This window comes from Notolabrus celidotus, chromosome 12, assembly GCF_009762535.1.
Source record: "Notolabrus celidotus isolate fNotCel1 chromosome 12, fNotCel1.pri, whole genome shotgun sequence".
NCBI lineage: Eukaryota > Metazoa > Chordata > Actinopteri > Labriformes > Labridae > Notolabrus > Notolabrus celidotus.
The window spans coordinates 13272632-13297963 of NC_048283.1; the positions used below are offsets into that span (position 1 = coordinate 13272632).

The 25332-nt window shown below is 41.0% G+C and overlaps 1 protein-coding gene across 4 annotated transcripts in view; it reads right to left on the reverse strand.

The window, feature by feature from the left end:
- Nucleotides 1–217: 217 nt before the first annotated feature.
- The window catches only part of ddr1 (discoidin domain receptor tyrosine kinase 1), a 54837-nt gene continuing 29722 nt past the window's right edge, over nucleotides 218–25332 (reverse strand). Inside the window, exons 7-20 of one of the 4 annotated variants that reach the window (XM_034697215.1) lie at nucleotides 23400–23502; nucleotides 22369–22555; nucleotides 16952–17201; nucleotides 15199–15354; nucleotides 14516–14575; nucleotides 12505–12671; nucleotides 10471–10678; nucleotides 9406–9528; nucleotides 6767–7068; nucleotides 6552–6679; nucleotides 4127–4324; nucleotides 3755–4022; nucleotides 2415–2564; nucleotides 218–2268 (exon numbers count right to left, since the gene is read on the reverse strand). In XM_034697215.1, the coding sequence (XP_034553106.1) occupies nucleotides 2128–2268; nucleotides 2415–2564; nucleotides 3755–4022; nucleotides 4127–4324; nucleotides 6552–6679; nucleotides 6767–7068; nucleotides 9406–9528; nucleotides 10471–10678; nucleotides 12505–12671; nucleotides 14516–14575; nucleotides 15199–15354; nucleotides 16952–17201; nucleotides 22369–22555; nucleotides 23400–23502 (2441 nt within the window). In that variant the 3' untranslated portion in view covers nucleotides 218–2127. The remainder of the gene's footprint in view (nucleotides 2269–2414; nucleotides 2565–3754; nucleotides 4023–4126; nucleotides 4325–6551; nucleotides 6680–6766; nucleotides 7069–9405; nucleotides 9529–10470; nucleotides 10679–12504; nucleotides 12672–14515; nucleotides 14576–15198; nucleotides 15355–16951; nucleotides 17202–22368; nucleotides 22556–23399; nucleotides 23503–25332) is intronic. The other 3 variants (XM_034697216.1, XM_034697217.1, XM_034697218.1) reach the window with 3 other exon arrangements.

Consider the following 25332-nt stretch of genomic DNA (forward strand, 5'->3'; position numbering starts at 1 on the left):
TACATAATCATTTGCATGGATGTACCAAAGCATTTGCGACTTTTTCAAAGAAATGAGAAACTGCTTTTTTGATGTGCACAAGTGACGCAATGATGTGAAGATTGAACAAGTAGTTTTGGGAATTTCAATTCTGATCTGAGAAATGTACCAAAGAGACTGAGAAAAACTGTAATACAGTGACATTCACGGAGTCATAGATCTGGGGTGCATCTTGGAATATTTTCAAAAGGGTAACTTTATTAAAACATCTACAAAAATAGACAATGAATTACAATGGCATCAAGGTAGCAAGCGTTCTACAGAGATACAGAAGACCCCAAATGTAACAAAGAGTTTTCCATATATTAGTGATGGAAATTACAATTCTGTCCCTAAAATATGTACATACTATAATGATCAAGTTCAAAGACACAGAAGAACAGAGTCCGACACGGAGGAGTGTCAAAGTACATACAGTATGTTTATATAAAAATATGGGTTTAGCTGAGCTACAGTGTATCAAAGTGACTCAAATGGCAGAACCATTCACAATCAGTAAACATGTATTACTTAATGATCATCTCAGGACTGATTTACAGTGCTATACAATCAGTAAGGTAGAGGATTGATTCTACCAGTCAGCTTAAAGTACTTACAGGGGATAATAGAGAGGGTTATAGCATTCACACTCTAATCAGGACTCAGCATACCTTAACTGTTTGTCTCTAAGATACAGTGATGTGAGCAAAGAACTCTGATTGATGAGGAAATATGTCTCAACAGACTGAAAGTTTCAGTATAAGTTTTCATACATATTATATGAGATGAACTGATGGTGCCATTCCACATATTTAAAACATAATATTTTACATCTAATGGTTTTGGCAATGCCTCACAGGGGGGGGGGGGGGGGGGGATTTAAAAAGGCAGAGACTGTCCTGAATTTCAACTCCCTTGGCAAATATTTGAAATTTCTGCGAGTATGAAGCGTTGGAATCCAGGAATCATATCAGGCCCCTCGCAGAGAAGAGTGTCATTGTGGCCAGAGATATGCAGGATACGTAGGATTTAAAGTGCAGCTGGTTGTGGAATTTACCTCTATCCTTTGTATCTGGATCACAGTCAGACACATAGTTGCCAAAAACACCTATCTGAGCGAGCAGGCTTGTCTGCAGATGTTGCATGCACTGCCCCCCGGCTGGCATTATTGTCTCTTGGCTTGGAAAAGACGCTCCAGTTGGTGGGTCACGTCTCAGTGGCAGCCGTTGACTCATCTTCATTGTGGCCTTGTGTCAGGTTTGAGGAATCTATTTGGCACCAGGGGTTCAGTTTTTCTGGAGATTGGGTTGAAAAAACGTTGACTTTTGACTTCAACGGTGGTCAGTTGTTGAGATCAAACTTGCAGAAAGGGGTTTGTCCTCGTCTTGTCAGGATCATTCACGTTAATCCAGTAAACTTTGAGTCACAGCTGTGGATGTGGATCAGGACTGAGGTCTGAAAGGTCAAGTCTTCACAAAGACTAAAAAACGATCATTTGATTGTGTCTCATTTTGGCGAAGGGGTTTGAAAATTTGAGGAATCTTAGTGAATGACTCTGATTGAAATGTGAAATGTGAATTAAAAGAGTTCTGTTGACAGAAGTTGTGTAGCACAAGTGCACCTTCACCCATAACCCTGCATGTAGCCTTTGAGATGATGAAATACAAAAGTAATTTAACTTTATTACAGTTCATTTCCTAGCTTGCTATGGTCGTTGTTTTGAGTTTTTCCAGCTATTTAACCTCTACAACTTTCCGTGTCACCAGTCACACAAACAATCCTTGCATGTTAAGTATCTGAGAATAGCAAAAGTTCCTATGCAGACTGCACCCACCACCAACCACTGTGAAATGTGGCCTGGACTGTTGCCTATCAAAAGCTTACTTTTGGCTTTGGGGGTCAGGGTCTGATGTGGAAATAAACCGAACCAGCGGTGTCTCAGCCCCATCCACCCAAAAAGTACAAATATAAAAGCGAGCGACCAACTCTCCCCTCTCCCCTGCTCTGCTCTGCTGCACCTCCACCACACCTTCCTGTAGCAAGGTTGCATAAACATACGAGCTATTCCCCCTCGATAGTGTTTCCTTTGTCCTCGTTGTGCTTCTCTCCTTACACCATGTTCATGGCGTCCTCAGTGAGGAAGGAGTGGATGTAGGCGAAGGATGGGCGGAGCTTGCAGTCTCTGTTCCAGCAGCTCAACATGAGCTCGTAGAGACCTTGAGGACACACGGCCGGCTTGCTCAGATACACCTTCAACACAGAGGAAGAGAAAGAAAGGGTTGTGAAGGTTTTTATATATCAACTACTTGCCTTTTGCATAGCTTTTTAAGGTCATATGAGGAACTCAAATAATCAAAATGCAACCCCTCAACATTATACTCTTGTTTGTGTTGTACCTGTCTGCCCTGGTCTCTGAAGAACTCCCCTGCGTTGTCAATAACTTGTTCATCTGTGAGGTTGGAGTACGGCTGCTCCTGACAAACGCTCAGCATCTCCCACAGAGTGACCCCAAACGCCCACACGTCACTGGCTGTGGTAAACTTCCCCTGGGTAACACAAAAACACACAAATAATCAACATCATCCTCAGCACCGTACTTAACATCAGTATCATATAAATTATGAGGATCATTATGACAGGATCACTAAATTGTTGCACTGGGATGACATGTTTACTAGATTTCATGATGACATCATTATTAGTCATTCAACCTTGTTTTCTTTCCTGTGCAGAAAACTCAAATTGATCTTTGGTTCACTCTTTCACACTATCGTTCCACATCTCATGAAAAGCTTTTCAGTTACCTTTAACATTTCTAAACTGTAGAGACCTTTGCAAACACTGCAACAGCTAATCTCTCTTTTTATCAAAAGGAGCAGAAGGGGTTAAACACATTTTCCCCAGGATTGAATGTCTGTGAACACAAAAGCGGTATTTCCTGCCACACAAAGACACCGACTGACTGCCACAGATTGCTTAGGAAACGAGTTTGCTTGATCACATGAACGAATCAGAGGAACTTTTTGCCATCTTGAAAAATTGAATATGGTGAGAAAAGTCAGTTGAGCACTAAGCTTAATCAGGGTTCCCACTTTTTCCAGAGATCATTTTCCAGGACATTTTCAGTGAAGTTTTGAACTCTCTCAGAGGAAGTTTAAACTTTTTTCCTGCGAGGCAATGTCTATTGTGATCAGTGATGTCTACAACGTGCAGTTTCTGTGCAGCTGGGTCGTTCTTTTTGTTCCGTTTGTTGAGTTTGCACTCCTCCTATCTACAGTACCGTAATTGAGCTCTAAGCCTGCAGGGAAAGTTGTGAGGCACAGACCCCCAATTTCTCTGCCTGACTCTGTTGGTCACTCTTTAACTTAAATATAAGACTCTTTGAATCAAAAAGAGCACTCCACAAAGTTAATTTACCATAAAACATAAACAATATACCCCCATTTTCTGTGAATGCACTCAGCTTCCAATGAATGGGGATGTGTTTTTTTAATCATGTCAGGTCGCACGCAGTCATGTTGGAATAATTTTCCTAGACAATACGTGTTTTTCCAAGACATTTAACTTTTTCTCCCATTTTCCAGGTGTTTTCCAGTGCTGGAAAACTGGTCAACTGTTTTCCAGGTTTTCCAGGATGCGTGGGAACCCTGTTAATACACTAAAAGTTGATTCTGATCAGTGTATAATATCCAACCCTCCCACAAGATGTAAACACACATAAAGTCTGTCTTCTCACCATGAGTATACACTCCCAGGCCATCCAGCGTATTGGCAGCACAGCTCTGCCCTGGATCCTGTAGTAATCTCCAGCATACAGGTTCCTGCTCATGCCAAAGTCAGCTATCTTGATGTGACGCTCACCACCCCGATCCTCTCCACTCTCACCCTTTTCACCCCCGACCAGACAGTTACGGGTGGCCAGATCCCGGTGCACAAAGTTTAGGGAGGACAGGAACTTCATACCTGACGCAATCTGGCTGGCCATGGCGATAAGGGCTGGGTAACTGAAGGAGAAAGTTGAGAGATGGAGAAGATAAGGTTTCAGTTCATAATGAATAACAAAAATGTGACTGCATGATCTGTTTTCATTGTGTTCTTCGGGCTTCACCTGATGGTTGGAGTGTTGTGTGAAGGCCCTGTTTTGTCCAGAAGCACTCTGTGAGACAGATACTGGTTCAAGTCTCCACACTCCATGTACTCAGTGACCATGCAGAGGGGATCACTGCTCACACACACTCCCAGCAGACGGATGATATTTGGGTCCTTCAGGCGAGACAGGATCTTAACCTCTTTCAGAAAATCGTTCCTATCAGGTCATGAAAGAAGAAGAAAGAAAAGATAAAACAAAATGAGCATAAAAAGTAAGAGTCTGATTTTCTTTCTTAGGCTCTAATGTAAAAATATATCCTGTCATTTAGCAGTCTCTTTGATGTAACCACTGAGCCGAGTGCGAAGGTTGCTGATGCCCTAAAGATTTAACACCAGGGTCTGCAGCTCTGAGTGGCTTTTCACCTCATTGATTTGTTTTTGGTCAATATATTTGTGCTGCTCCGTCTCTCACTAACCTCCCATATAAACCTGTGGACAGACACTCCTAGCACTGCAGTTCACACAAGCTGTTTTTACTTGCTCAAAGCAAAGAAGGGGAGAGCTAAAGTAAACAAGGTGATGAAATGAAATGATGAGTTTTTTTTGTCTAGGGAACTGAATCTGAGCTTCAATTTCTGCTTTGCTGCTGCAAGGAAGTAAATAATGTCAGGTAGTTCATTACAAATAAATGATGTGTTAGGAATGTAATTATTCATTGGTGGTTACAAATACAAAGCTTTACAGAAAGTAATCTCCTATTCTCCTTACACTGGCTGCCAATCAAATTCAGAATACAGTTTAAGATCCTCATTAACAAACAAAGCAATCCATCATCAAGCATCCTCTTATATCTCCGACCTGCTCCACCCTTACATCCCCAGTAGACCCCTCAGATCCTCAGACCAGGGTCTGCTTGCTGTGCCTCGTGTCAGACTTAAAACTAAGGGTGACCGTGCCTTTAAGCATGTTGCTCCATCTCTCTGGAACAATCTTCCGCCCCAAGTGCGCTGTGCTGATTCGACTGAGAGTTTTAAAAAGCAGCTTAAGACACATTTGTTTGTTATGGCTTTCGACCTTCCGTCCTAATTTGATGTCATTCTGTCTGCTTTCTTTATTATCTTATTAACTGCACATTGTATTGTCTTGTCGACATTGATTCTCTGTAAAGCACTTTGTGACTATGTCTGTGAAAGGTGCTATACTAAATAAAGTTTACTAATATTATTTCTTAACAAACCTAATAAAAACTAACACATCTGATAGTCAGTCAGATTTAATACATGTATCAGTCTATGATCACTAGACTCATGATCCTGAAGTCTTCCTCCAAGATAGTACATTTGTTCCTTTGTCATGGAAACAAATGTGTGTATGCCAAGTACCAAGCCTTTTAAAATCTCTTCTTATTTCATATAAAACTTAAGACAAACTCCAATGCTTTCTTTTCAAACTGTTCAAATGTGTTTATTCCATGTAGACTTTAAACACAAACTCTGGCCTGTATGAGGGGGTCAAACCAAACTATTATTTCATCTGAAATAATGTTCATGGTATTAATTAACAGTGTTACAAAAAAAATCAAGCAAACATGAATGCATCAAAAAGGCTCTATTGTTTTACTCCCTCCTTGACCCTTGCCCGACTCATCACATCACTACTGCACTTTCCCTGCTCGTTATCTGCTCGTTAAGGAGGAGGAGGCCAGGCAAGCTATTCATGGGTGAAACTTTACCGATTACCATCAAGTTTATTTACAACTGCTATGTCAAAAAAAAACAAAACAAAGCCCTCAGGAGGCCAGGGGAGAAGAAGGAGAAAAGAAGAGCTAATGTGACAAAGTTATCAACTATTTATCTGTTGCAGTAATGTTAGCTGGTTATGGATGGATGATAGTCGCGTCCGTCCGTGTTTCATCTTAAGTAACAGAAGGAATTAACGTTACATCCACTGTACTTTTAGTCGGGAAAGGTTATTCATGTGTGAAGAAAATAACTAGTGAAAGGTAAATAAATCTCTATAATGATTTTTGCTGATATGATGTTATAGGCTGTAATGCAGTTCAGGTGCAATTATTAACTGTTAACAGTTTTTTTGTTTTGTTTGTAAAATACCCACTGTTTTAAAAATGCTCATCTTTCTTCCACAGATGCACTTTTAAAATATCTAAATCCTTCTGCTGCTATCCCTGGACCGTCTGTGACCCCTTTTGCTACCTCCACCTCTGCACAGGCAAGTGATGCTCCATCAGGGTCCTCTGCCTCCACCTCTGCACAGGCGCCTGACATTTAAGCAGTCTTTTTTTTTTTGTATTTTAAAAAGTTATGTGATGCCATTCCTTAATTATTTTTGTTTTGCTATTCATCAATAAAAACAAGCTGTAACCGTGGAAAGAAAAGCTGTGAACCACTCTAAAGCTAGGCTCAGCTGTGTCTGAAATTACAGACCTGGCATTCTTAGAAGCGTCTGGGCGCAGTATCTTCACTGCCACCAGCAGAGGGCGACCTTTTCTCACATTGAAGGGGAACTCCAAGTTGGGAAGGTCCTGAGGGCTCTCAATTTCACACAGGTGCACCTTTAACAGACAGAAATACAACATTGTTTTATCATGCTTCCGTCCACCCTCACCAATATTTCTCACTGTAGGGAGATCTTTCCTCACCTCTCCAAACTGTCCTTCCCCCAGTTTCTCCTTAAAGATGAGACACTGGCGTGGCAGCTCTGGAAGAGGGGTGGCATCGGCCCCCGGGCTTGCGGAAGCCAAGGCAGGCACTGCATAGGTGTTGTTCCCGCTGACACCCTGCAGGCTCACAATGTCTGCCTCAGCGTAGTGAGGAACGCTGGGAGGCAGCGGGGGAGACACGGGGGGAGACAGGGAGGGGTAAGGAGGGGAGCCAGGGTAGGGAGGAGGCTCTTCTTGTGTTGGGGGGAAACCTTTCTCCATATCCAAGTCCAAACCACAAGCTGAGAGGAAGAAGAGGAGGGGGAGACAGACAGAGTGGATGAAATGAAGAGATTACTCTCACAGAAGAAGAGTGTGATTATATACAGCTTTGTTTTGCTTTAAGACAGACTGCGGGTGAATAAATCAGATGATTTCACATATTAAAAAACTAATCAGATGACTTGTTTTGAAGGGAAAGTTTGGACATTGGGGGATTTATTTTATCATGAAGTCAGAAAACCCTTGTAGAACACCTATAGAAAAACCTCCAGGCTCTGCACAGAAATCAACTCTGAGAGAGTTGGCTAAAAATAGAGTCTGAAACAATAAAATAAAGGACAAAACAATAAAACTTGATTAGATGGGGAAGAGGCCAAATCATAAGAGTGAATTCTCAGCAAGGCTTAAAATTCTCAGCAGGCTTAATACCCTGATTTATAAATGGTCATTTATCATCCACTGCTTTGATTTACCGGCTGGGGACAAGCAAAGACCTTGGTCACACTCTTATGCTGGGGATTTGGCATGCAGTGCTCAAACAACTTTGTTCTGCTCAGTTCCTGGTTCTCTTTTAGATTGTATGGCAGGTTATCAACGCTAGGAATATACAAAACTGAACTTCTTGTGATGGATGAGTGGACTTTCTTTTAGAATAAGTCTTTCTTGGAAATTGTATGCGCTTATCTATTTGGTTTCGAACTAAATTAGAACGTATTGCCGTAGTTGCTGATAAAAAACCTCTCAAAGTTTTGATTTGATGAAGGTTTAACAGCTTAATATTCAACACTATCAGCTTTCATGAGGGTCTGACAGCCCACATAAGTCAAAAACTTGTGGGTGGAGAGGCTTTGGAATACTAAGTATATTACCTTTGTTCCAATCATAATGACGATGATAAGAAACTTTCTATTCTGCTTCGGTGCACACACTGCCACAGCCCATGATGTGAATACTGAATTTTGATGATACTATTCAGATTTTTGCCGTTTGGAAAAATATGCCACAAATATCCACACCAGGCAGGTAGATAAAAGGTCTGCAGGCATGCTACTAGCTCTTTAAACCACCTTAAGGTCCCATTTCAGCCTGCTTCTATTTGCCAATTGGCACCAAACTATGAAGTACAGCCAAGACTGCAGGAAATGTCATGGGTCTTTCAGGTATTTGGTCATAAACCAAAGTGTCTGACAAATTAAAACTTTGACTTGAATGTGGTGCTAAAGAAAATGTCAGAAGGTCACAAACGTTATTACCGTTTAAAGGCATTGCAGTGAGGGGGGCATTAATATGTGTATTAAAATTAATGGTAAATCCAATAGTCTGCAAGATTTCACCCCAAACTAAAAAATCATAACAGAGCTATAGGAAAAATCAGGGAATCACAAGTAGCGAAACATCCTCTCGGAACCATTTGATCTGATGGCTGTATTAGAAAAAAGTATTATTTCAGTGTTGACCATATGCTTTAAATAATAATTGGTCCACACCTCTTGGTATCAAAAGTTAAGAAAATTCCCAAGAGCCTTAAACCTGCAATCAATGACCAGCCGTGGGCGAATTCACTGCTTTTAAAAAATTAGCTCAATTGTATGGACACATGAGAAAACTTCTCACCTGATGTATTGCCTCAGGAAACACTGTTAAAGCGATGTTTGCGTCTCTGTTGCTAGTTTCAAGTCTTCTTCAATACTGCACCATCATCACTTGTAAATTATGGTCTCACTTAGAGATAAGTAGATGGTAAACAGGGTATGTTTTAGGGTGTAGGTACCTGTGATTGAAAAGCTGCAACAACAGCAACTTGTGAACCCAAACAGGAATGTAGCATTGCTTAACCATCATGTAGTTAAACTATAATCACCAGGGGTGCTGGTTTGGCCTAGTGGCTAAATTGCGTGCCCAATGTTGTAGACTACAGGCCTTGAAGTGGGCAGCCCAGGTTGGATTCCAACTTGCAGTGCTACAATAACCAATGGGTGAAGTTACAGTGGCTATGTCCACTTCTCATCGACAGTCAGTGGTCTTGACGACGAAAACATGCTGCTGGTAGGACTAAATAAAATCATATGTGAGTGTGTCATCCTCTGAATAAGTTCAAATATTGCACAATTCCCCAAAATACCAAACCATCACTTCAAACAAAGATATGTTGAGTAGTGAGTGACTAATAATGTGAGTAAGAGGGTGGATGAAGGAGGTTAAAACATGCAAAACAGACTAATCAGAGACATATCTGCTCTAAACCAGACTCTAAACAGACAGACAGACAGACAGACAGACAGACAGACAGACAGGTAGTAAGGTAGAGAGGTAAGGGCCCTCTCCTGAATGTATTGGCCCAGTCTGAGGTCTCTTACCCTGGGGCACATTGAGACTCTTTTCCTGAGCCTGCGAGGTGCCGGGGACTACCAGGGATCTTGCGCCTTTTCTGTGATCTGACAGGAGCAGGTCATATGCTGGGTTGTTTTTTAACAGCAAGGCTGGCACGCATAAACACGAACAAACACGCAAACACAGGAGGAGGAGGCGGGGTACACGCAGGAACCATGGTATAGATGACACAGGTTGCACGTGACACAAAGTACACAAACAAAAAAAAAACACAGAACATCAACAATCATTAGCATGTTAGCATATGCATTATGATACATGGAAAGGGGTTGCACTGACAAATGGAGAACAAAAGAGCAGAGCAAGAACAGGCAGAGTTAACACAACCAAACATAACAAAAACCAGTGGATGAAATAATGTTTCTGTTACACGTGTTATTTCAAACTCACAGGCGCCTTGTAAAAACGACATGCAAGATCCCCTGTTGTGCAATGCAAGTGAAGGAATGCTTTTACTTTCTCGACTCCTCTTTTTCTCTTCCCTCTTTTCTCTTTCTTCCCTTTTCTTAGAACAATAGCTCTTTTGTGCCCCCTCTGTGCCGTGCATCTTTTTGGATGCAGTATCCCTCGTGGGGTGTTTGGTTTGATTTACTTTTCTTTGGTGTGGTGAAATACATCGTAATACCAGTGTTCGCTTGATATGCATGCCACATTTTTCTCCCGCTGATGGCTTATTGGTACTATCAACAAACGAGGGTTGCGAAAGCATGAACAAAAACATGAAGCAATCCGTGCAAACCACATACATGTTTGAAGAAAATGAAATTCTGTACATATGGAAGTTTCACTGCTTTACATTATCCACTGTCTCCATGCCAATCGTGTGTGGCTGACTATAAATCAATCTCTGCCAACATGTATTTAGCATGTGGTTTGTTTTACTGCACGAAAGCATGTTCTCTGTCACGCTATGAAACTACATGTTTTTTTTTTTTATTGGACCACTCAGCTACAGCAAAAACAATGGATCCTATCATTTCTAGCCATTCCCTTCATTGTGTTGTGCTCCTAAATGGCTGCTTATAACTCACCTGTGCTGTCCCTCTGATCCCTCGGCCGCAGCAGAACGCTCGGCTCCTGGTACTCTCCTTCTCCCTCCCTGTCGTGGTCACGGTCGTCTGGGAATGTGTGGATTCGCTGATAACGACTGGAGTAGCTATGTGTGTTGTTGATGACCACATTGTCGGAGGGGACAGACAGGTGGACCCGCAGCTCATCACTGGAAAGACTTCCCTGTGCCTGAGAGGGCAGAGGGTGATGTAGTTGAATTTAGGTGGTATGAAATCATGAGTTTGTTACATACAGCCTCTGCCTTCAGTTTTGCATTCATGAGATTTACAATCTTCCTCAGTTGTGTTGTTAGAACAGTTCCAAAGATGTATTGATTAAGCTTCATCTAATACTTTGTCTAATGCATGTACAGTATCTCACAAAAGTGAGTACGTACACCCCTCACATTTCTTCTAAAGATGAAGCACAAGAAAGCCCGCAAACAAGATCGAGATAAACTTATTTGGTTCAGATGGTGTCAAGCGTGTGTTGGGGCAACCAGGTGAGGAGTACAAAGACAAGTGTGTCTTGCCTACAGTCAAGCATGGTGGTGGGAGTGTCATGGTCTGGGTCTGCATGAGTGCTGCCGGCACTGGGGAGCATTAAGGGAACCATGAATGCCAACATGTACTGTGACGTACTGAAGCAGAGCATGATCCCCCCCCTCTTCGGGAACTGGGCCGCAGGGTGGTATTCCAACATGATAACAACCCCAAACACACCCCCAAGATGCCCCCTGCCTTGCTAAAGAAGCTGAGGATAAAGGTGATGGAGTAGCCAAGCATGTCTCCAGACCTAAACCCCATAGAGCATCCGTGGGGCATCCTCAAACAGAAGGTGGAGGAGCGCAAGGTCTCTAACATCCACCCGCTCCTTGATGTCGTCATGGAGGAGTAGAAGAGGATTCCAGTAGCAACCTGTGAAGCTCTGGTGAACTCCATGCCCATGAGGGTTAAGGCAGTGTTGGAAAATAATGGTGGCCACAAAATATTGACACTTTGGGCCCAATTTAGACATTTTCACTTAGGGGTGTACTCACTTTTGTTGACGGTGGTTTAGACATTAATGGCTGTATGTTGATTTATTTTGAGGGGACAGTAAACTTACACTGTTATACAAGTTGTACACTGACTACTTTATAATGTATCAAAGTGTCATTAATGCAGTGTTGTGCCATGAAAAGATATAATTAAATATGTGCAGAAATGTGAGGGGTGTACTCATTTTTGTGAGATACTGTATATAATTGATGGTAGGCAAGTCCAATATTTGAACTTGCACCTCACAGTGTAACACAAAAAATTTCACAGGCAACAGAAACTACCTCTCAGAGCCTTCTCAAATTATGTTCAGCTTGCTTCATGCAGGCAGGATTGTTATATTCCACTGCCTTGATGCTAACGAGGTATACCTCCTAAAGTGTACAGATTCATCAGTCATTTAAATCTCTTAAGCAGATGGCAATCGATCAGTGAAAATGCCCTCTAATCTTTGAACAATTAGAAGTAAATGTAAAAAGATTCCTATATAACATCAAGATGGAGATTCAGGGGTACACTGCCAAAAACTGGCTGGTGCTATCTCAGCCTGCTATCAATCATTTTAACTCAGTTAAAAGGACGCTTAGGCCCAATAAATCTTTTTCTCGCAAACCGTTATTTATTCTGAGGAAAGTAATGAACCCTCCTAACAGTAAGAGCAATGGTTGTCCAGAGTTATCAGGACATTGTCTACAGAGAAGCAATTAGTTGAGTTTTTTTAATTAATCTTTATTGCTCTAGGTAGTGTGACGGAGAGCTCAGGGATGAATGTTTGCTTATAAAACTAAGACTGCTTTGCCAGATACCACAAGGGGAAAATAATTTAAAAAACGCCTGTGAAATGACCCTTCAAGCCTGCTAAACATTAACGCAACAAACCTGCAGATAAAGTCCAGCTACAACCAAACTGCACATCACAGTGACTTCCTTAATTATTAAACTACAACACTACATGTTGCCTCAATTTTCACTTACTTTGCCAAGTATCTTTTTCCAGTACTGTCTCCACAAAATGACCGCTATCACAGCCAGCAGCAGAAGAATGATGCCAACAAGGCAGCCAATCAGAATCGCAGTATTACTGCTGTCATCCTTGGCCACTGGAAGCCCCGCCCTCGGTGTCTTTGCAGAAAATTCTGGATCTAGAGCAAGAAAAAAACATAAGGAAATGTTAGATGTTTGCATTAGTAACATGGTTGGAATATGAGCAGGGGATGAGGAGTACAGTGGCCATCCAGCTCTGCTGAGGGTCCTGCTTCTAGTTGCAAAGAAAGTCATCACAATCTCCTGGTTAAAGCCACAGCCCCCACCAGTCACGCAGTGGAAGAACAAGTTGAAGGACATTTGTTATATGGAGAGTATAACTGCGAGATTACAGTTAAAAACTGATATTTACCAGATAAGGTGGGCGCCTGTTGCTTCCTTTCTTTTTGGCTAATTCTCTGATGGGCTGATTTGTGATACAAATAATTATTATTGTTTTCTTTTATTTACTTATTTTCTTTGAAGTTTACTGTGAGCATATTTTTATTTTTATTATTATTATTACTGTTATTATTATTATTATTATTATTATTATTATTATAATAATGATTATTATTATTATCCTAATTACTATTTATACAAGTATTTATATTGTTGTTATTATTATCACTATGTTTTATTTTTGTGTCAATCATTACAATCTTAATACTATTATTATTTTGTATGTTTGTATTTACTTATTTTTAATTGTGTACTATTTATTTATTTATTTATTTATTTATTTATTTATTTATTCATTCATTCATTCATCTCTACTTTCGGACTATGGACTAGGTGTTTTCAAAAATCTTGTTTGTTTTTTTTGTCTCTGAGTCTGATGGCTGCATTGTTGTTTTGTGATGTTGGCTGAGTCTAATAAAAACGTTAAAAAAAATAAAAATAAACACGGTTGTTTTTGTGACCCCGGTTGTTGTTTGTTGGTTCCACGTCCATGTGGATCACTTTCCGTGTGAGGTCACCTGCAGGCATGATCTAATGCACCGTTCACTCTGAGAGCTTTTGGCCCTTCCAGCACAGTCACGCTCTTGCTGTGGGGTCAAACACACCAGCATAGTTTCATCAGGCTTATTGAACATCTGATGATGATAGTCTGTGAGAGCATGTATCCAGAATGCCCACTCATACCACAGGGCTTCTCAGTGCCTGCTGCTTTGAGAACACAATGTGAACACTGTTATCTTCTCGACAGCTTTGTAGCGAACTGTTAATCTTAATACCACTGTTATTTTTACTCCCTTGAAGATTAAAAGCAGTCTGTTATTTGACTGAGGGAGGATACTCTGTTAGGTTTCCTTAGTATAATTCGGTGTGAATTTCACTCATAAACAAACTCAAACCACTACAGTGATGGTACGGAACAAATAGCTCAGTTAAAAAGATCAAAAACAGACACACATACATGATGCTTTCATGTATGGTAACACACAAACACACATCTGCAAACCAAAGATTTACACACACTATTGTTATAACAGAAAACAAGCTGCTTTCTCGCTCCCTCTCTCTTTCGGCTCAACACCATGCGGGTAATAAATAAACCCAAACAAAGCTGTCCAACCGCAGCCAGTAACAAGGACAAAGCAGCAAACACGCCACAGTAAACCGTTTCCAGCTTTTTAAAAGGCCTGTTATTGTTCAAATGTGTAGAACAGAGACCCAGAAAAAAAACATGCAGCTTGTAAGACCGCAGGAAGTGAGCTGTTATTGTACATATATATGAGGCACTATATCTCAGTTAGTGTTCTCCATACAGCTGTATTTCTTAGAACCCAGGGGACAGAGCACAGTGCCAAAGCCTTCCCCTGTAATCCCTCCTCCTCCTCCATTGTACTTCATACTCAGCAGTGGGACACTTTTAAGATGTTGGAGGAAGGCCAGAGTGGATGCTACAAGCTCCTACCCCTTGTTCATCCTCTCATTCTTTTTTTTCTTTCTCTCTCACCTGACAGCGTCCAGTTATCGGTGGTGTCCGTCATGAAGGATGGGGTTGAGGTGAGGGGTTCTAGAGAAGTGAGGGATGGACAAAGGAGGAATGTGTGAGAAGAGAAGCAGGGAGGAAGACTCAGAAGAGGGGGATGAAGAAAGGAAATCATGGATAACAGGATTCTGGCTGACTTTTAATTCATTTGAAGGAAATCTCTTAGGGTTCACACCAAGAACCTGACTATAACTTATTAGAAAAACTTGACTTTTAATTATCTCTCCTGCCCTTTATGTACAATTAAATCTTCAAAATGAACACTCAGCGTCAACTTGAGGTTTAGTAAATGCTGGCGCAATGCCCAAAAGATTTCAGAGCTTGTGATAAAGAGGGATGCTAGTCAGACATGGACCTGCTTTGGCACCGCCTGCCTTTGGCTCTGCTTTAGACACACGGCTTAGACACACTGCCAACATGCTCACACTCATCACAACTGGAGGGGTAGAGACGGGTGCAGAGCTGAGAGGTGATGAGGGAGAGATCAGGGGAATTAAGAGAGAGCAGGAGGGGAAGTAGATGAAGCAGTATGGTGGGTGAGGAAAGAGGGAAACCTGAGGAAGGATGTTTGATGGAAAGAAAGATAGAAAATACAAGTAAACCTGAGGGAGGGAAGAGAAGGGGGGATAATGATGAAGAGGACTCACCAGATGGGCCGACAGTGGTGTTGGAGGAGCTGCGACCCGATGTGGGAGAAGAGGAGGTGTGGTTGAGAGGAGTGGGCGAAGGGGAAGTGGTGGTAGGAATCTTGGGACGATTAGAAGGAAATGAATCCATCTCTGAGGCATCCTCCTCGAAAGACTCTGCATCAGGAGAGGAAGAGACAATTTAATGAAAATGAATCATGTTTTATATGTTTAGTGAGGTTTCCATATGGCAACACACGCAGTCTGGATGTCTTGGTTTGTTGGGCAACAGTGGTTGTGGTTACAGCTGGTTGTGTTTCCAGAGAAACAGTATTCATCTCAGGAGATTATGTTAATTATGTTGTTTTTGACTGGGAACGGATCCATTCCTTATTGACTAATCTGAGTGATTGTGTAATGACAAACGGTTACTGTTAAGTGGCCAACTAACCTTTGCTCTTCAATTTGAGACTCAAAGTGAGCTGATCTTTTACTTGGAGAAGTTAGAAGCCGAGTTGGTATAGGTGTGGCATAAAAAACATGTCATGTTACCTGAGCACTAAATGCAAGTAAGGTCTGAATCATTTAAAGATATCAGACTGGAATATTTGGTAGTTTTGATGGTGAGTACTCTAGTTCGCAGCCAATGACAGGACCTTGAAGCATGCCGTGCTCCGAAGCTCGAGTCTGGCAGGAGTCAAAATGCCAGACCACTCAACACGAGACATTTCAGCCACCTAAGTCTGATAGGATTATCGAACACTTCTCTGATTCTTGTCACGCTACACCTGACAGGGTATTTGAGTAGAGGGGACAGTTTAATTAGTTAAAGCAATCTCAGTAGGAGAGCAGCAGAGGAGTCCTTTATCTGACTTTCAATCAGATAAGCAGAAATCCCATCTTCAAGGAACATATCAAAACCCCTGTCTACCTGCTGTGTGGGTCGATTTCAGCCTTTTAATGGACCAAAACAGAAGGTAAACGAGAGATTGGGGGGGGGGGTCTAGTTTCCATCCTGATCAAACTCTTAATTAATCAGGAGAACGTTAAGAACAACTGATGCAGCGTCTGCATTCACAATAGGCCTGCTTCCTTCTAAAATGCTGAGTTCAACCTTTTGGCTGCGTTCCCTTTTAAAAATATTTGCTCCCCAAACTGTGTTTTGAAGACAACAGCATTATTTTTCTGCTGAATCCACGCCAGAGATGGCAAATGGTCCTTGACTGTAAAATATGCTGATACCTTAAACCAATTAAAAGCACACAACAAGGACAAAAAGTTCATTTTGAATCTGTCACAGTCTACAAACAAAATAAGCTTACTAGATTTCACTTCTCTTAATTTATACTTTTAGTATTTAAAGATTTGGATCAGACTAACATCCACACCAGACATCATCACCTGCTCTTACACACACACAGACACACACACACACAGACACACAGACACAGACACAGACACACAGACACAGACACAGACACACACACACACACACACACACAGACACACACACACACACACACACACACACACACACACACACACACACACACACACACACACACACACACACACAGATGCACACACACACCAGCTACTGTATCTCTTTTCTTGTTGATGCTATGAAAATTTAGCTTTTGTTTTGACAAAGCCAAATCTCTCCTTGACCTCCAGGACGGTGCCAGACACAGTTCCTAGGATACTACAGGAAGACATACTGCATGTTGGATCATTAAAAAAAAAAAAACTATGTAACTCGAACACTGCTTCGTACCAGAGAGGAATGATATCTCGCTGATGAGCAGCCATCGATCAGCAAAGAAGAATTTACAGCGGAGGATCTGAGCTGGCCGGGCACCCAGAGGGAGGGAGATGGGTCGTGAGGAGGGGTCCTTTAGATCCTCGAGAGGCACAGGAAGAGTCAGGGTAGGAGAGGACCAGGGCTGGAGGATGCTCGGTTTAAAAAGACACTCTACCTTGCTGAAGACCCGCACACCCTGGGTGTGGCGGTTGTTACTGTGCACCTAGAAAAAGCAAAAAAAAAGTGTTAGTGCAATAAAGGGAACAGGAAGAGGAGAGATAAAGACATATTGGCCAATCCTTTAACTACCACGTCTCTAAAGTAGCTTGGCTTGTATGCAAAGATCTCAAAATACTTGGGAAAAGTTGGGGCCTTCATCATTTATTATTCATGTAAAAGCTGGAGGTTCAATTAACACACAAAATGAATGAGACATTCTCATCCTGTTCAACCCATAATTGCTTTGGCACAAATTAAAGCTGCGAAGGACTACAATTGTACAAAATTAGAACAGTGGAGTGAGAAGAAAAGATGGAAAGAAGAAACATTGATGACAGAGTTCTGATGAGGGAGAGGGGAGGATATATCTTCCCTGTCTTTACAAGCAAGCAAAGGCCGAAGGGGAAAGAATCCATAAAAGCTGAACTAATATATGAGGCCTCATTGTTGCCAGAGGAATGAGAGGAACTGGACGAAGGAGAGAGTGATGAGGAGGAAGATAGAGGACTTTTAAATGAGAGAGTAAGAGGTCAAATCTATAGATGTGAGAGATTGAAAATTATGGAGGAGAGGATGGGGGAGATGGGGTGGTTGGAGCGCTGCTCTGACAGGTTAGACATTAACCTCACACTTACTGCGAGGCCAGTCGCTCTAATCTAATCCACATGTTAATCTAACACACACACAGACACAGACACACAGACACACAGACACACAGACACACACACACACACACACACACACACACACACACACACACACACACACACACACACACACACACACACACACACACACACACACACACACACACACACACACACACACACACAAGGTGCAGGGAGAACAGCTGCACCAGATGCTATGCTGAGTTGACGTTTAACTGATTCTACATTGGAAGGGGACAAACAGGAGGAGGGGCTGTGAATTGTATGCTTGTGAAAGTGGTTTGGGTCTAATAAGTACACAGAACTGAGGTAATTCACTCCTCCTTAAGGGAGTAGAGCTCCAATGACCTGCACAAAGCTTATTTTAAAGAATAACACTGCATTCATCATTATGTTTCAATTATTGTCATCAATCTAAACAAGATTATGAGTTCCCTTTCTTTGTTGTTTTGTTGTCTTCAATGTGAACTGACGGAAAAGTTTGACATGAATTCCAGATCTTACAGTCTAATCAGAGAGTATCTTCAGTTTTTAAGATACTCTATAGGAAAGTACAGGTTATGCCTGGCAAAAGGTCAAAGGGCATATTTCCCTTTGGGGAGTGATTAGGTGCAGGTTAAGGCACTACAGAGAAAAGTCAAGCCAGAGTTAGGTTTAAGTTCCCACTCATTATTTGTTTGACCTGTGTGTCTGACATATCCGCACTGCTAGGCTAACATAACAGCTCATGTCAGCTGGGGTTAGCAAAGGAAAACCTCTTGGGAAAAGACAGGAAACTCAGGATAAGTTTTGGAGAAACACTTGGAATACCACTGAGAAACACTAAAATAATAATGACTATGTGAGGCGGGAAAGAAGCAGAGAGTGCAGGCGGGAAGTTTGGATCACAATCAAAAGCAAGACCTCAAGATTACTTGTCACTTTATAACACAGGCTGGGGATTTGTGCCGTAAAGTATGCACATGTATAGAGTGAATCCCACCCAAACCGACATTCCACTCTGCGTCCAAAGAGACAACACAGTTATATTTCAAACTGACTTGCTTCATATTATCTTCCCCTCTTGTTGCTCCACAAACTAACCCCAAAAGCCACACAGACGCACAAACAGACTGTGATGCAACCCAGTGGCACCCAAAGAGCCAAGCTCAGACGCACTGTCCCATGATAAACAATGGCACACTAAAACTAATTAAAAGGCTGCCGAACTATTCTGCTCAAAATGCTGCTTTCTAGCGCAGGATGACAATGTTACTGCTACTTAAATAAAAAGGCAAAAACAAATAACTCTACTGTGGGAGTGTTATGATCCTCAGGGCTTCCGTTTGGAGTTTCTGCTGTTCTCGTCGTTGTTGTTTTTCGGTGCTTGGTAAATTAGGTCGAGTGAGGTGTCATTTGTTCATGGTGGATCCCAGAGCATGATGTCAACAGCAGTTTCAAAGACCATCCAACTCACCCAGATCCTGCATCTCCACCTCCTTCCACAGTCATCCACCAATCACCTGCTACCCATCTATCTATCCATCTTGCTAGACTTACCCTGACAAAAGGAGATCATGCTAAGGGGACTCAGAGTCCCCATGAGCGCGTCTGCATTCAGTAGATTGTCTTTTTATTTTTTTCATCACTAAGATAAGATAAGATAAGATAAGATAAGATAAGATAAGATAAGATAAGATAAGATAAGATAAGATAAGATAAGATAAGATAAGATAAGATAAGATAAGATAAGATAAGATAAGATAAGATAAGATAAGATAAGATAAGATAAGATAAGATAAGATAAGATAAGATAATACTTTATTGATCCCGGGGGGGATAAATAAAGATAGAATACAATTTAGATATATACAATGTTACAAATGGAATTTAGATTAAATAGCAGTAATTATAGGAAGTATCAATTAAAATGATTCAGTAGTGACAGGTTGACATGGTCTGATTATGGTTGGTAATGACAGATTAAGCAAAAAATAAAAATAAATATGGGTATGTAATATGACTGTGAGTTGTAGTAAACAATAATAATGTAATATAACATAATATGGCAAGATAATTATATAATATATTATATTATGCATACTAGGGATATGAAGAAGTTTAACACATAATTCAGACTACAATCAACACATCTGCAAAACTGAAGAAAGAACTGTCAGATAGGAGAAACGTCAAGGGTGAATGCACAAATTACAATATCCCTTTCCCATCACGGATCTGACAACATTAACTCCACTTTATTCCCTGAAACTGATTTGTTGCTCTGAAATATTTTGTAGCATGTGACAGTTTTAAGACACAGTATTTCAGCTGCAGTCCAGACGATATTAAGGGGAACAATAAAGAGATAGAACAAATGAATATAGAAACATAATTCAAAGACGTGTAATTTCATATACATCAACTCTGATGCAAGCCTATTTAGTCTCTGTTGACGAATGATGTCAGGAATGCACAATTAACAACTTTAATTCATAATAATAGTCACATGAAAAATCGTATGGGTGGACCCGTTCTTCCCATCTTTCTTCCTCCTCCTCTCATGGTCAGCTAACAGAGCTCCACGATCAAGCAAATTAATTGGTCAGTAGGTGGATTGTTATGCTGAACACAATCTGCAGGTGAGGGTGTTCAGCTTAAGTTATGATGGTAATCAACCCAGGCAAGAAGTGAGCCACCGGCCTAGTTCTGAAAACACAGAGGTAACCCTGAAGTAACTTCAATAAATGCAAATCTTCCTTCGTAGCTCACCCCCCGGGTCCTCTTAAAAAGAATCAGTTGGCTTGCTCAGGAAGCAGTGATGTAATAAAACTTATATTTCCTGTGTCTCCTGTGCAGCTTTTGTTAACTTATAGATCACTTATTGTAACTTTGCTTTGTGTAACACTTATTAGGTGTTTTTCTACCGCAGGGACTTTACCCCTGAACTATGTGTGTTTCGACCGGAGGAACCAGGGTCTAAATTTAGTTCAGGGGTAGATAATCTGCCCCCTGAAAAGCCCCTGCTTGGTGGGTAGTACTTTTCAAAGGTCCTGGGACTTTCGGTTGAACATAACAGTGTTTGTGGAGTTTACACAGTTGTTGAAACACAGAGGGGGTTCCTGGGCATACTAGTTTAGTTTTTTATTAAGATTGCAAAATATTATTATTATTATCATTTTTTCTCCATACGTCACTGGCCTGATTTGCACAATCTACAGGGACTTCAGCCCGCGGTCGAAACGCAGACAACAATGGGGGCACAGGAACCTTTTAGTTCCGGGGGAGGTAGTTCTGGGGGCTAAAAGACCCCGGAACTCTTGGTCGAAATGCACCTATTGTTAACTTTTTAAGCTCTCATCATGTTGCATCTGTAATTGACTATTAGGTTTAGTTAGTTTAATTGCATTCTACTTTTTGCACTGTGTTAAGATAATTGTGGGTGGTGAAATTAGCACCACCCACAACCCTTCTCTTTGTGTTCTCTGACTCCTCTTTGTGTTTGTATTTTGGTAAGCCAAAGCTTACAAACTTGTGTTCTTTGATGTGTGGGTTTTCAAACAATAAACAGCTTGTTTGCCTGAGAACACAGGCTTCCCCTTATCCCTACACTCATCCTGGGTTGTAACATTTAGGTTTTTTTGAGAGGTTGTACTCCATCAGCTGCAAAAGAAACAATTAGACTAATGCCCGTCACATGATCACAATGACATCCTTGTCTTGTGCTAGAATGATCATTAATCAACAACATGTATTTATTAACAAATCACTCTGTCTCTGCAAACTTATCTTCATATGAAGTAGGAATAATTTAGCTGCTCTCTTCATTTCTAAAATGAAAGAGTAACACAAATTAAATCAACATTTTTACTTCTTTTACTTACTTCTTTATATGCAGATTTATGCATCAAGGTGCTCAAAACTGTAACCAGATAATCTCCTCGTAGGAAAAACAAATACATTTATAGTCTGTCCTGTTCTGTTCTTTTTAGATGATTGTTTTTCAGAGGATTTTTAACTGTTTCATAACTTTCATACTCTGTATTAAATAGATAGCTGCTGTTTCTAAGTAGAAAAGAGAAATTGTAAGACCTGGGCATGACTTTAAACCAATGTCCTTGGCTGGAATCAAATCAGAGTCAGTGCATTAATAATGAAGCACTCTGCCTCAAAGAGATCTCACTGGAATAACAATGACCTCCATAACCCTGACACACTAACACAATAAAGACTCTTTACAATAATCAGATCACATACAGGACGAGATAAGAGACTGACTGTAAAACTAGATGTTCTACAGATTCTTCATAATCTCTGGCTTGCACTACTTCGTGATACCCTTCTCTGCATATTTCAGGAGATGGTTTCCCTGCAGACAAAGACCACGAGCTGCAGCTTTTAGCCTCGATGACAGCTCTGATTTAGAGGCTGCCCTTTGCTGTCTGAGATTCCTGTGGGATAACAATGTCCTGCGTGACCCTCATATATTCTTCAACACTATTTTACAAACTTTCACTTTCCTACCTGCATTTTGTGGAAGATACGTGGTTTCTCGAAGTGAAACTCAATGTCCACGCTGCCTTGCCCGAGGGCTTCCCGGCTCCATCCAAGGTAGTCATACCCAGGCCACACCCTCAGCTCTTTAGTTTGTATGAAGTCATCTCCTCCTAGGACACCGTCACAGAGCTGACCCAGGCCTCCAAACTGCATCCTGCACACAAACACACACAGCAGCATTTTTACATGTAGCTCTGTGCAGAAATAATGCTAGCCACTGTGGGCTGCCTGTCACTTTCTATTTATGAATATATCTTGTACTGGCATGCAAGGATGCATAAATAAGCATATATACATAGATATACACGGAAACATGTCGGCCCACATATTCTAACACTCCACAGTGGTTTTCCTCTTTCTCTGTTTCACATTCAAACACACACCTCAACAGAAACAAAGCAATGCAACTGGGCCACCAAATGAGTCCCAGCTCGCCCAGCCCCACTCTCTTTCTCTCTCACACGCACACACACAAATCTACCACAAAAATGTCTGGATTACATCAAAAGTGTTAGCTCAACCGCTAGCAAAACATTTCAACCCCATTAACCGCACAGCACATGCAAGTGTGGACCTTTAGCAACCCCCTCCTCATTCATACTTCACCCCTCCTTCCCTCCTTGCCAAAACATTATGGCCAGGAAACACGCCTCAAATCCCTGAGCATCTTAGAAAAATAATGTCATTCCCTTTCGATTAGGCGGACACCAGAATAAACTTTCAACAAAGGATTTGGCTGAGATCCCACTTCAGTGCTAACAGATGTGCCGGCCGCTGTGGAGAAGCTTTGGTATTCCACTGATTGAGCCCCTCCACATTGTTGACTGTAACACTTATGAATCTTTATTTCGATTGTGTTTGTCAAAACGGGAATGAGTTTTAGAGCTAAGGATGTGTGAAAACTAACAAAACGAAGGAGGAGATGTGAATGCAGGTAGATGAGATTCTAACTCATACATAGGAATGTAAAAGCAAACAAAAGCTGCTGAATATCTTACCCTTGTTCAGTGCTTCCATCGTAGGTAGAGTCGTTCAGATAGATGGGCATGCCAGATAGGTGCATGACGTTGCCCAGTGGGGCTGTGTAAGCTTTCAGCCCATCTGAGACAAAGGAATGAAGATTAATTAGTATTTGTCATGTGACTGTTGATACAAAAAATGTGTTTTAAAATGTCATATTTAACCATCCTGTTATGTTCTTTTCTTAGGGACAGCAATAATGTTCTAGGGTCAACTTGACGGGGCATATTTAATGATTCAAAAGTTTCAGAATCCAAACAAATCCCAATAAACATTTTTTAAATCTCATTATTAACTCCATTACTAACCATTTAAATCAATATTTAGTGCATTGGTGTTCTTTAATTCTCACAGATCATAGTTCAATGAGGATAATTCACTCGTTTTTTTTATGAGAATTCATGTTAAAACTTCTTGTATGTACATTGGAATGTGATTGGGTTGAAATATGTCACACAGTTGCAAAGAAACATTTAGTATTTGACACTTCTGACCCCTTTTAGCCTCCACTTTGACTGCAGGGTCAAATTGACCCATGCACAGTGTCTATGTAATATAAACATGCAGGGGGGACTGCAAATGTGTGAAATTAACCATTTTCATTCTATAGGTTGTCCACGCTAATTAAGCCGAGCAGAAGAAGTTTCATACCGAGAAAATACTTTTAACATTTTTATTTTTGAACTTCAAAATGTGTCAATTTGACCCGCAACATAACAGGAGGGTTAAAAGACAGATATGTAACAGCTGCAGTTTACCTTTAGCCAAAGATTCTAAGTAATCACTGTTTCAGAGAGGCTGTTGTTTTAAGAAGTAAAACAAATGAAGAAGTCTGCTGCTAAGGCCTGTTGGACCCAGGCACCATTAACCAGTGAAACTCAAGTCCCCCTGTTCCAATATACAGCTAATCAGTCCTGCAGAGGTGACGTCAGCAACACAGACTGCAGCCTGCCGCTCTTCTACCCATAATAAACAACATTTCACATAGGATTTACAGTATATATTCAGAATGCTCTGTTTGCACTTAAATAAGCGTCTCTGTGTGTGATTTTGCACTCAGATGTGTGAGGGCTGTGAGGGTGAAACAATAAGCACAGGACAGACAGACACTGTGCAGTGGCCATAGTTGATGAAGATGATATAATCCAATCCAATCCAATCCATTTTATTTATATGGCACATTTTAAAAACAACAAGGTTACCAAAGTGCTGCCAAAAAATACAAACAGTAGAAATAAATAATAGTAAAATTTAAAATACAGTAATATTAAAAGACAAACAGAGACCAACACAAACTCTCATGCTATATTAAAAGCCAAGGAGTAAAAATGAGTTTTAAGACGTGATTTAAAAGTATCCAGGGTGGGGGCCATTTTGACTTGGGTGTGTATCTCATTCCACAGTTTAGGAGCTACCACTGAAAAAGCTCGGTCTCGTCTTTTGTCGGCTTTCTGGCACGACAAGATGCATCTGATCAGCAGACCTCAGTGCTCTGGAGGGGGCGTAGATGTGTATGAGGTCAGAGATGAACTGAGGTGCCAGACCATTTAGTGACTTAAAAACAAACATTAAAATTTTAAAATGAATTCTAAAATGGACAGGGAGCCAGTGGAGGGAGGCGAGAACGGGGCTGATATGTTCATGCTTGCGGGTTCCTGTTAAAAGGCGAGCAGCCACGTTTTGGACTAACTGTAAGCGAGCGAGGGAGGTCTGGTTAATGCCAGTGTAAAGTGCATTACAGTAGTGGAGATAAAAGAATGAATCAAGAGCTCAAAATCATTAAAAGATACAACAGATTTAATTTTGGATAAAAGCCTCAGAGTATAAAAAGTTTAGGAGTTTATATGTTTATCAAGTTTAAAGATATAAGAGGATGAAACTATGTAAAGCTTGCCATTCTTAAATTTCAGT